The 12,897-nt window shown below is 38.0% G+C and overlaps 1 protein-coding gene across 3 annotated transcripts in view; it reads left to right on the forward strand.

Moving 5' to 3' along the window:
• Positions 1–12,897, forward strand: part of ZNF385B (zinc finger protein 385B) — a gene marked incomplete at its 5' end in the record, with an annotated part of 302,804 nt that overhangs the window by 201,632 nt on the left and 88,275 nt on the right. Inside the window, one exon of one of the 3 annotated variants that reach the window (XM_080798478.1) lies at positions 808–977. The exons of the other annotated variants lie outside the window; for them this stretch is intronic. Coding sequence (XP_080654604.1) covers positions 914–977 — 64 coding nt within the window. Of the gene's footprint in view, positions 1–807; positions 978–12,897 lie in introns of those variants that run through there. 3 annotated transcript variants of the gene reach the window in all.

A 12,897-nucleotide genomic window follows, 5' to 3' on the forward strand; every position in this document is an offset into this window, starting at 1 on the left:
TTCTCACCAAGCTAACTCATCAATATCAATGGCAGTCAGCCTAGCATAAGCAAAACACCATTCAGTCATAGCCATATGTGTCACATGGATCTATCAGAAACCTTCATGATCAGATGCCACTGGACAAAGTGTGAGATTAGACATATGACTGCATAATGTATCATTTCAGTTCCAAGCCTACACAACTGCTAATTTCACTATGATAATTCACCCACGTAACTGAAATTAGGCTTCTGGCACTGAAAAGCATAAACATCCCTCTTAATGTTATTAACATCAAATTGTTACCTGCTTTAGTCTTTTTTAAATTATATGCTGTGAATCTTTACTTAAACCTTAAAAATGCACAGGAAAGGAAGGAAATTCTTCAGACCTAATGGCATGCAAATAAATTATTTCAGACTAAGAGAACATAGACAAAGTTCGTATTTTGAGAACACAGTCCTTTTTGAAATAAAAAGCAGTTTTAAAATAAAAATTTAGTTGCCCACTTAGAAAAGAAAAAATAATCCCTTTAAGTCTCAGTGATACCCCAAAATTCCAAATTGTTTTAACAAGTAAGTGTTTTGAGCGAATTGCATTGTCTTGTTGGAAAGGAGAGGTGGGTGGCTGATGATTTGATTTCATTTTTGCCATGGTCGAGTAGTAGTTTCTGAGTAGCTGAAGCTACTCAGAAAAATTACATGAAAGAAAGTAATTGTCAGTCTTTTAGGATATATTTGGTCCGGTGTCGTCAGAAGGTAGTCTGCCCTCTCCCTGGAATCAAGTTGCAAACACTATCCTCAATAGTAATTAGAGCTAAGCGGCAATTACAGGACGTATGATTTGTTCAGACGCAGTGCCCGTCGGCTGTCTCCTAGCACCACATTTCACAGAAACATCAGGTTGAAATGATGGAATTATTTATCTCTCGATGTCATACTTCGCACAGAGCTTGAATGCAGAAGTGAACGTGGACTGTAATCTTAAAAACGAAGGTAAGCATTGCTGGCTGATCAGCATTTACACCTCAGGGAACTTTTTCATGAAGTATGTGACAAAAATGTCAAACAGTTAAAATCAATTTCAGAGAAAAGTAGCAGAATTAGAGCAAATAGCATTGGCTAATTTCACAACTTCCCTGCCCAATATCATCCTGGTTTTCCTAATTTGTTTTTATTTAAATTGTAATATTGGTTCATTTTGCTAAATATAATAAAGATGTGACTGATTGCCCACATTTCCTTTATCTTTTTCCTTTTGAGGTTTGTCTCAGAATAACTAGTTGGTAAAAATGAAATTCGTGTTTAATCCAAGGATTTAGAACCGTCTCTCACTTTTCTCTTTGCGAAGTATATTTAAGCTGATGATTATACCTATTTAAGAATTCACAATCAAACTGACAGAATAGTGGCTGGTAGCCTGTCACAAAATTAGGTGACATGGGTCATTTGCACTCTTGTCACATGGTTTTTCTGATAAGCATGTTTTAAGTTTTTAATGTTTCATCTAGTTTAAGTCAAAATTCAATGGCTTTAATGTTTATTTAGACCCTTGGGCATAGAAATCTCTCTGGAAACTAGGTAAGTTTAGCTCCTCAAGTGGGAGTATTGTTTGTTTTGAGGATAGATGTAGTTTGTATGTATACAATAGATGATGGTGAAATTCTCATTTCTGTTTTAATGTTATCACTTTAGTTTCCCCACGTAAAATTCCTTTTTTTTTCAGTTTTGTCATTTTTAAACATGAATAAATATTACTGTTAGGAAAGAACTTAAGAAGTCTTGGCACTAGGTAGATGTTTTTATCTCATAGTCCCCAGTAGGGTTTCAGGTGGTTCGGAAAATAGTAAAAGAGCATCGTCATCTTTTTGTCTACCTCACAGGTGAATCAGAAGTGTAAACACTGAGGATTCAGTAGACTCTTGCAAAAAATGAGTAGATTAAAGCCCATGAGCCTTAATTTTTCCAAGGTGCTAGAGACACTGTGATATGAGGCTTCTTAGCAGACACTGGTGCTCAGTGTAGTTATCACAATCAGGCTCATACCTGATTCTGGAAGAAAATTTTTTTCTAGCCCTGAGCTCATTGTTGGCTTCATTCTGTTTTCGCTTTGTCATGGAATCATTTCTCCCTGAGCACCATTTTCTTCATCAGAAAAATGTGGGATGATTCATCATAAGCCATGTAACATGTTAGAAGTCTACTTAATGTGTGTTAAAGCACCTTGTGTTCCCCAACAAGAAGCTATGTATTTGTATAACCCAGGACACTGTTGATGAATTTTATAAAAATATACCACTGAGGGGTGCCTGGGTGGCTCAGTCGGTTAAGCGTCTGCCTTCTGCTCAGGTCATGATCCCAGGAGCCTGGGATCTAGCCCTGCACTGGGCTCCCTGCTCAGCGGGAAGCCTGTTTCTCCCTCTCCCCCTGCCTTACCCCCTGCTTGTGCGCACGCTCTCTCTCTCTCTCTCTGTCTAATAAATAAATATAAATCTTTATACACACACACACACACACACACACACACACACACCACTGAATTCTGTGGTGAATTTCTTAACTTGCTCTGCTCTGTTGTGAGTATGGCAGATATTATCATGTGAGTGTATATAAGAACAGTCTTCAGTGGTTGCAACTGACATGACTACTTGAGACATAACTAGAGATGTGACCTTCATCTAATTATTTTATCTCGTCACAGGGACAAACTTGTCCTGATATTAGTAAAATCTGTCTATTTGTCTTTTGATTTATGGAAGCAACTATTGAAAACACAATGAATGCTGTGAAAGAAGGCAAATGACAGTCTGAGTACTTTCTAGTTCCTCGGCAATATTATGGAAAGAGACAGAGACAAAGAGACAAGAGAGACAGGTCCGTATGCAGAGGTGGAAAGAGAGCGAAACAGAGACCTGAGAGAGACTAGAGGGATGAGAGAAGTAGAAAAGATACACAGGTGAGAGGCGGGGATGGTAGAGAGACTGTGAGAGATAACAGAGACACAGAGAAAGAGGTGTCAGAGGATAAAAGACAGACACATAAGTCAATCAACGTTCGAAAATAGAGATTGTACAATTTTGGAACTTTGGGTTCTTTCTTGTATTTTCTTTAACTGGCAACATGCTTTGTCAAATTAAATACATTGAGCCCAGGTCTGATGCTTTTCCATTTGTGTCCTTTAAAGCAAAGGGAGCTTAAAAGGCTATTTGAAGTTCAGAAGAGACTAAGAGTCAAAACAAATGTTTTTCTGAAAAAAACTATTTCCATTCCTTTCTTGCCTTATAAAGCAAATCATTGACAAGGAAAATGATGAGTACTATGATTAAATTCTCTACGATTAAATTCCATATGGCACCTTATTAAAAAATCATTATGTCTTTGACTTTTGGTGTTCACTGGGGACGTGAGATGGAGTCATTTGAGAAGCCAAAAAGAAATTCCATAGAAGAAAAACTGGTACAAAGTCAAGATAATGGTACAAAAATAAACATTGATACACAAGGACAGGAGCGATCATTTATGATGAATCACTTCCAATGCAGAAAATCCTTGGGCATTCTCTGGAGGGCCTTATCTGATGCTGTTTTGCATATCACTAGCGCCCCCAGAAGCCACCTGAATGACTGAAGCAGGGAGCCTCAGTTTCTAGGATCAGGACAACAACAAGAGTTCCAAGAAGCTGGGTCAGGGGTCACCATTCCCTTCAATACCCACTAAAGACCCTTGGGAGTGTAAGCATCCCCTAGGTCACAAGACCCCATGTTTCTCAGCATAAGGATGATATGACACTGCCTCCCATTTGCCCAGCTCCTTTGAGGAGATTATATTCCTCCTTAACCAAGTTGTTCCTGCTTACATCGTTTTTGTTCTGCTCTACTTCATCCTATTTTGACAATCCTAGATCTAATCCTAGAGTTTGACAATACAATTAAAGATAAAAGGGGAAAAAATCATTTTAGGAGTGAGGTGTTAGGAAATTCCAAATAAGGAATTGGTGTTAATTCTAGTCTCCTCTCTTAAAGTCAGACAAACGTAGCTGCTCTTCCCTCCCTCCTCAAATCCCCCTCACCTTTTGCCCAAGTGAACCTCACTATCTCCCCAGTATTTACAATCTCTGCTCACCCCATTCCTAGCACGTCCACATTAGTCACCCCATGCCAGGTTTCCACAGGGATGAAATGGCAGCTTTCATGGTGCCTGGATGCCAAGTGGGAGCCATCTCTGTGGTTTCTGGATGAAAATGGCTTCTTGACTGTTGGAGCACCAAGAGTGGCCTTGTCTATGATGGTCGCCAGTATTATAATCTACTAGAATTTGTCCTGAATTCTCTATAGTGCACTGTAATATGGAAGCCACGGAATATGTATGCAAAAAGGGAAAAGTGTATAATAGCACAGTTGTTGGTGTCCTGTTTATTCCCGAACTGTGCTTTCTAGAAGCCTATTACTATTTTTTTTTTAAACATGGGCAACAGCTTTTGAATAGCTTTGAAATGTTAGTTAATATTTAAGCTAAGGAAATGTCTTCTCTACCAAGGTGGGAGTAGAGAACACCAGCAGAGCAAATATTAACTCTATTTCTTTAAACTGAGCAAGCTTCTGGAGGAAAAAAATATCTTTTTAAAGGACCATTAAGTAAACCACTATTCCTTTTCCCCAGTTTGGTTCTTAAATGCAAATAGCTAAGTCACCGAATATAAGAACTGAAATTCTCTGAAGCCAGAGTCTAAAACATTTTGTATCCTGGAGCTAGAATTTATAGCAGCATCTGGATGTGTTGACCTCCCGAGTTGCTGTATGCAGCCCGTTCAGCCTGGCCCTTTCGAGAGCTGCAAAAGAGAGGCCTAAAGACAGACTCAGAGGCCTCCATGGTCTTGCTGCTTTGATCTGCTCCAATGGAAGGTCAGTTGCTATAGCTTGGGAAAAATGTGTCTTTTCAGATGGCATTTTTGTTTCAATAACTGATAGTACTTAAGTATAAAAACCACCAACATATATATGTGTGCCTCCTGCCATGAAGCTATATGAATTAGTTATGTTGACATAAACAGTATGGTTGAAAGCATAGTTTTAATGGGGTTTGTTTTTCTCTTTTTTAAGTCATTGGGAATACTAAAAGAATTCTGTAAAATGAGGTATTGCAATTGATCTGTAAAATGAGGTATTGCAATTGTTCTTTAAAATAGAGATGTTGGCTCTTAACTTCACTGGCTTTTCTCTTTAATTTAAATCTCTTTCATTCATTATTCATATTAATAAAACATTAAGGGGTACCTAGGTGGCTCAGTTGGTTAAGCATCTGCCTTCCGTTCAGGTCATGATCCCAGGGCTCTGGGTTGGAGCCCTGTCAGGCTCCCTGCTCAGCGGGGACTCTGTTTCTCCTTCTCACACTCCCCTTGTGTGTGTTCTCTCTCTCATTCTCATTCTCTCTCACTCTCTGTCAAATAAATAAATAAAATCTTTAAAAACATAATAATAAAAACATAAAACATTAAGATTAAAATCTCACTGAAAAGGGAATACTCCTAAATTTCAGTCAAAACATAAAAAAAGGGGCACCTGTGTGGCTCAGTGGGTTAAGGCCTCTGCCTTCGGCTCAGGTCATGATCCCCAGGGTCCTGGGATCGAGCCCCGAATCGGGCTCTCTGCTCAGCAGGGAGCCTGCTTCCCTTCCTCTCTCTATGCCTGCCTCTCTGCCTACTTGTGATCTCTCTCTGTCAAATAAATAAATAAAATCTTTAAAAAAAAAAAAACATAAAAAGAAAACAGACCAAATATAAATCTATTTAAATTTTTAAAGAAGACCAAGACTTCAGTATATGATTCCTAAACATCTTTGATTGTATAGACGTCAATATTCAAAACAATGTCTCTGGGCAATGTCTACCATCAGTCAGGCATCATGTTGGATTAAGTTCTCTTAATCATTTATCTCATGCAAAACAAAGGGTGGATTCCTCTAAAATTTTATGAACTATAATTCCTCTAGAAGTATTCAACAGTTTGAGAAACACAGTGGTTGCTTTTCCTAGAAAAGTCTGCCTTATTTGGGAGGTTTCTAAAATAAACCATGAGTCCATGCGGCCATGAGGTCCTTCACATGCTGGGAAGGGAGTGAAAAAATTTCCTCTGATACAGACTTCAGACTCCATGAAAGCATCTTGATGCCATAGACAGGAGTCACTGGGCAAATGTAGCACAGGAGCATCTCCCTACGTCTTTTTGCCAGAAAGTTTCATCAGGCTACTGTGACCTCCCAATCTATTCTTGACCTCAGACAATTTTAGTAAAGCCCTGTCTGGAGATAATTTTGGCTTCTCTAAAGACTTGGTAATTTAGGCACTAAGCACATGACATTCCCTTTTGATAAGTCAGGTATATTAAAAACTATTTCAAAAAATGACAAAGCACTTGTCAGAATCCTGTTTTCCCTTCTTTAGTTTTCTTCCTTGCATGGTCATGCTTAATAAAATCAGGTTACAAATGGAAAAAACTATAACAAAGCAAAAATGTAATTTCAGCTGCAAAGAAGACTTGGTCCTCAAGACTTTTTTTGAGAACCACTTATTTCTTTACTTAGATTCTGAAATTTTCAGATTTTTCAATTGTTTCCAAAAGGATGACCACTAATGAAGTATGTTACGTGTTTAGTCAAACTGTATTTTGTACCACGGAGTAAAAAACAAAACAAAACAAAACAACTTACCCTTTTTTTCAGGATTTAAACATAAGAAAGTCCATACATAAGCAAAATATTCAGGTATAAATGAATCATCACTTGGCTCTAAGTATTCTATTGCCACACATTCAAAAAGCCATCCATTGCGTTCTAGTGAAAGATTCATCGTTTTGTGTAAAAAGCTGGCATATCACTACTAAACCCAACAGACACTGTAGCTTAAAATCTATCACGATGTGGCTTCTCTGCTGTTTTTTGCAGCAGCATTTCATTATTGCCCATAAACTTCAGTGTGGTACTCAGAAGGATTTATTTTTAAATGCAACATTCTGCCAGGATGCTGCTGTTGGAGCTCTTTGGGGGAAACCCTGAGGTGTCCCAAGGGACATTCAGGAGCAGAACTGCCAATTGTGAAGATTTTATAGACTCAGAGTTCTAGATGCACATTTTTCTCTTTGGCATCAGTAGATCCTGTGTCAGTCTCTTCCATCCACTTAGGAAATTCAGCAAGGAAGCATCAGCATTAAAGGGAACTTTTATTTTCTCACAAATCATTTTGAGCAAAATCAAGCTGGCAGTGGGGAAAAAACATGATATTCATCCTAAAAGTACTTGACAGTGTTTGAAGATGTTTTTCTTATTGGAAAATTTTGCCTGTATTTGCCAACAATAGTTTACTAAAATTATTATCATTGAACACATTTTAAAAGTTTCTGTTGGAGAATACACACAGAAATGTGCACACAAGTATACAGTGGATGAATGTACACAAGCATAAAAGACCTGTGTAACTGGCACCAAGATCAAGCAGAAAAATTTCCAGCACCCTCTCATGCCCCCTTTCAGTCACTCGCCGCACCCTTCCTGCAAGGAGAGCCTATCCTAACAGTATGCATTCGTTTTGGATGATTTCGTACTTTGTGTAAATTGGTATCATACAGCACGTTCATATGCTCCCGTATTTTAGTTCTTTTTCTCAGCATTACACTTGCAAGGTCTATTTGTTGTAGCATCTAATTACAAATCATTTGTTCTCATTGCTGTATTCCATAATGTGAATGTTTTATTGCATGAAGAACCAACATTATTTATTTCTACTGTTGATGGGTTAATTAGCTAATTTCTAGTTTGCAGCTGTTATAAATAGTATTGCTATAAGCATTCTAGTACATATCCTTTCTGTTGGGTAAATATCTAGAGGTGGAAGTTGCTGAGTCATAGGGCATATATATGTTCAGTTTTAGTAGATATGCTAAATGGTTTTTCAAGGTAATTGTAACAACTGATAGTGATTTGAAGGGGCACATGTACCCCAGTGTTTATATCAGCAATGTCTGTAATTGCCAGATTATGGAAAGTGTCCAGATGTCCATCGACAGATGAATGGATGAAGAAGGTATGGTATATATATGTACATCTATATAGGTATACCATATATAGATAGGTATATCATCTAAATACACACACACACACACACACACACACACACACACACACACACACAGGAATATTACTCAGCCATCAAAAAGAATGAAATCTTGCCATTTGCAAGCAAAATCAGTCAGTCAGAGAAAGACAAATATCATATGATTTCGCTCATGTGGAATTTAAGAAAAAAAAAACAAATGAAGATAGGGGAAGGGAAGGAAAAATAAAATAAGAGAAAAACAGAGAGGGAGGCAAACCATAAGAGACTCTTAACTATAGGGAACAAACAGAGGGTTGCTAGAGGGGAGGTGAGTGAGGGGATGGGGTAAGTGGGTGATGGGCAGTAAGGAGGCCACTTGAAGTAATGAGCACTAGGTATTGTATGCAAGTGATGAATCACTGAATTCTACTTCTGAGACGAATAATACAATATATGTTAATTAAATTGTATTTAAATAAAATTTTTTTAGGGGCACCTGGGTGGCTCAGTGGGTTGGGCCTCTGCCTTCGGCTTGGGTCAATATCTAGGGGTCCTGGGATCAAGTCCCACATTGGGCTCTCTGCTTGGCAGGGAGCCTATTCCCCCCTCTCTCTGCCTGTCACTCTGCCTACTTGGGATCTCTCTCTCTCTGTCGAATAAATAAATAAAAATCTTTAAAAAAATGAATTTAAAAAAAAAAAACCCACACAATTGTTGTAACAGTAATTGTAACAATTGACACTTGCCAGAGGAGTGATTGGTGGGGGGGATGGGTTAAATAGGTGACAAGGATTAAAGAGTATACTTGTTGTGATGAGTACTAGGTGATGTATGGAAGTGATGAATCACCGCATTGTAAACCTGAAACTAGCATTATGTTGTGTACTAACTAATTGGAATTTAAATAAAAACTAAAAACAAAACAAAACAAAAAACTGGGAAAAAAAAGTTCTAGTTGCTCCATATCCTTATTAACAATCTCAATCTTTCTTCATAGGAGCCATTCTTATGGGTATGTAGTGATAACTCATTGCAGTTTTAACTTGCATATCCCTTTTTTTTTTTTTTAATTGCTAAACTGTATTACTAATGAAGCTAAGTACTGGCCATTTTAGTATATATTTTTGTGAAGTGGCTAATCTTCTCCCCATTTTTTTTCCATCATGTTTTCATTTTCTTATTGATATTAAGGAGTTCTGTATTCTAGGTTAAAGTTCTTTGTCAAAGTATATATTTTAATTTCCCACTCTATGGATTGCCTTTTCATTCCTTTGATATGTTATATTCCCAAAGCTTTATTCTTTCTATATTGCCAGTTTTTTTTATGATTAACATCTTTCTTTTAAAGATTTTATTATTTAAGACAGAGAGAGAGCGAATGGGGGAGGGGCAGAAGAAGAAAGAAAATCTTCAGCAGACTCTACTGAATGCATTGCCTGTCCGCTGGGCTCCATCTCACAACTCTGATATCATGGCCAGAGCTGAAATCAAGAGCGAGACGCTTAACCAACTGAGCCACCCAGGCGCCCTTATGTTTAATATCTTTTGTTTCCTATTTAAAAAATCTTTGCTGGGCATCTGGGTGACTCAGTCAGTTGAGCATCTGACTATTGATTTTGGCTCAGGGCATGCTCTCATGGGTTGTGGGATTGAGCCTCACTTAGGGCTCCGGATTCATCAGGGAGTCAGCTTGGGATTCTGTCCCACTGCCGCCCCCACTCCCTCCACCCCCTGGTTGTGCGCGCTCTCTCTCTCTCAAATGAATAACTAAGTCTCAAAAAAAGAAAAGAAAAGAAAAGAAATCTTTGCTTACTCCAAGGTCATTTAGATATTTTGCTTTTCTCTTTCTTGTTTTACCTTCTAAACCACATATGCTTAAGAATATCTTGAATCCTTAAAGTTTTGAATTTTAATACATTCAATTTTCTCCATGTTTTTTGCTTTTGCATTTCCCTCCACCATTCTCCCATATCTACCTCTCAAAATACCAACCATTCCCCAAGGCTTATCTTAAGAGATAGCTCATCTATGAAAATATTTATGAACCCAACTCCTAACCAGATGCAATTTCTTTCTTGAAACTCTTTAGCATTTTGTTGATAATTTATGATCCCTTACATATCCTGTCTTTTGCAAGTATTAATGAACTTAAGTATTTATGCCCTGCTGGGATAGGGCGTAGTGTGAGAGGAGTAGGAATGGTTCATAACTACAGTAACCAAAACTTATTGAATACTTGCTAGGTGTCAGGTTCGGGATTAAGCATTTTGCATAGAAAAATCTCAGTTAGTACTCCTACCTGTCCTATGCTGTAGCTACTCTTATTTTTCCCAACTTATAAAAAAGAAGATAGAGGTATAAAGAAATAAAATCATTTGTCCAAGTGTTACAGGATTTCTTTCTCCTTCAGTGCCCATCGTTCTCGATGATCCCACTTCCAAGAATGAAGAGGTAGATCAGACAGAGTGGTGGGCAGCAAAGGAAGGTGTATTGAACAATAGCAAAGTGATACCACAGAGCACCTGAAGAGGGAGGGAACCTGAGACGGTTGCCGCCAGATTTTCTAAGTCTAGTGGATTCTATGGGCTCCTTTGCAGGCTCTTTTAATCTGATTAACCCTCTAGGTGCCTGTCATCCAATCAGGTTTTTGTCATCTATCCATTATGTGGGAAAGGGTGGAGGGCTCCTTCCAGGGTGATGTCAAGTCCTCCTAAGGTTGGTTTCCTCTTATGGTGGGGGTCCCTTGTCCCTGCCTGCCTTTCTTCCAACTATCCTTCATCACAAATTTGCACAACAAGAAAATGTAGACCTGAAAATCATTAGCTTACTCCTGAATTGGTACAGTTCATGTGTGTAGAACAGCATTGCCTGAAGGACATGCCAAGCATCCTAATTGTTCCAGAAGCTCTATGGAAACAAACAAACAACAACAACAAAAAAGTATTGTTTCATGCTCAAGAAATGGAAAGTAGAAATTATATCTGCCTAGACATGCACAGTGCCTGTTAGTATATTATAAGCTCCAAGATGTCTTGCAAAAAAGAGCCACTTTAAACTTGGTTAAAGCCAGCATTTTCTAAATGTATTTGAGGACAGAATCTTTTTCACTTAACAACTTTACAAATAACCTACTTTGTGGAATGATGGCTGGACTTTAGAGCTAGATAACCCAGGCCCTACCACATACTAGATGATCTCAATCTCCTTTAGGCTCACCTTTCTCATCTGTAAAATGGGGATGATAATATAAACCTCACAGAATTGTATTATAATTTAATAAAATAAGGGACACAAATTACTTAGTTATACCTCACATAAAGTAAAATCTCATTAAATAGTAATAGTTCTTATCTTCTCTTAAAAAGTAAAATAAATTTTGTCTGATTCAATTTATAATGAGTATATATGGGTATACATGTAAGAATATGTATATATTCTTATCTGTGGGTATACTTCTATACACGCATATGTAATGTGCTTAGAGTTAGTGCCAGGCACGTAGTATGAACTATAAAAATGTTATCTTTATTATTTATTATTATTATGTGGCCTTTTCAGAAACAAAACCCTTTATCAGTCACATCTCCAACTCACATAGCCACCTGCTTGTGACACACATGGTCTCTTGATAAATTTGTTTTCCTCACATGTTAGACTGATGAAAGTAGGGAAATGATGAGTGAGGGGAAGAGGAGATGCTGGGTGGTGCTGGTGGTGATTGTGGAGGTTAAGAAGGAAAGTCACTCAGGGTAAGAGGCAACAAAGCTGGGAATGCAGTGAAAAGGGAAAACTGAGTTTGGTAGGACTTCTGAAGTGTCACTCATTTTAATTTCTTCAGTGACATCTCTGGGAATTCTATAATTGGCATTGCCTCCACCTGATAGACTTTTATATGTTAAGCTTTTTTATTTCAGTATACACTAGGGCAGACATACGTAATACTGGCATAAGGAAAAAACCATTTCTCTCGGATATAGCATAGATTTGATCTCATTCTATAAATGCTTCTCCATACAGTTTTTCTATGACTTTGGCATTTCCTCCTTCTAACACTGAGTTGTTTTGTCTGCTCATGTTATGATACATAGAGAAGAGCCACTAGGAAACCTCAGAGCTATCACCTAAATCTTCAAGATTATATCTCTAAAGGTCAAAGACTAAGGCAATAATTTCACGTCTCACCAAGCCCTCAAATGGGGTTTTATTGTGATGGATTACAACATAATCCATTGACATAATAAAGCACCTATTATGTTACAGAGGCAGTTGGCTGAATAATTGTTTCATGATCATAGTGGTGAGCTGTCTCTCTCATTAGTTTCATAGTTACAGATAAATACACCTTGGATTTTACAATGAAAATGAAATTTGGGGAGAGAGTTAATTGCATTCTTATGGGAAAGTATATGAACATGTGCAATTTCCATGTGAGAGTGGTGACTGTTAGATCTTTGGGGTAGGCATGCCTGCTCATGTGTATTTCATTTTAGGTCAGGGAGTTTGATCTATCTATACAGCAAGTGGTATAAACATCTGGCTCAGTCAGCTGAGCATCCCACTCGTGATTTTGGCTCAGGTTATGATCTCAGGGTCCTGGGATCAAACCCCAAGTTCCAGCTCCACGCTCAGCAGAAAGTCTGCTCAAGATTCTCTCTCTCCCTCTCTCCTCCCAACCCCTGCTTTCTCTCTGTCTTCAAATAAATAAAATCTTTAAAATTATTAAAAATCTTGATTATCAAGTAAGGGAGCTCTATTATGACCTGACTCATTAGGATATATACAAGATTGTATCCTTTGCTTTGAAATAGAACTACATATAGGAGATGTCTT

This window comes from Martes martes (assembly GCF_963455335.1).
Source record: "Martes martes genome assembly, chromosome: 3".
Classification (NCBI taxonomy): Eukaryota; Metazoa; Chordata; class Mammalia; order Carnivora; family Mustelidae; genus Martes; species Martes martes.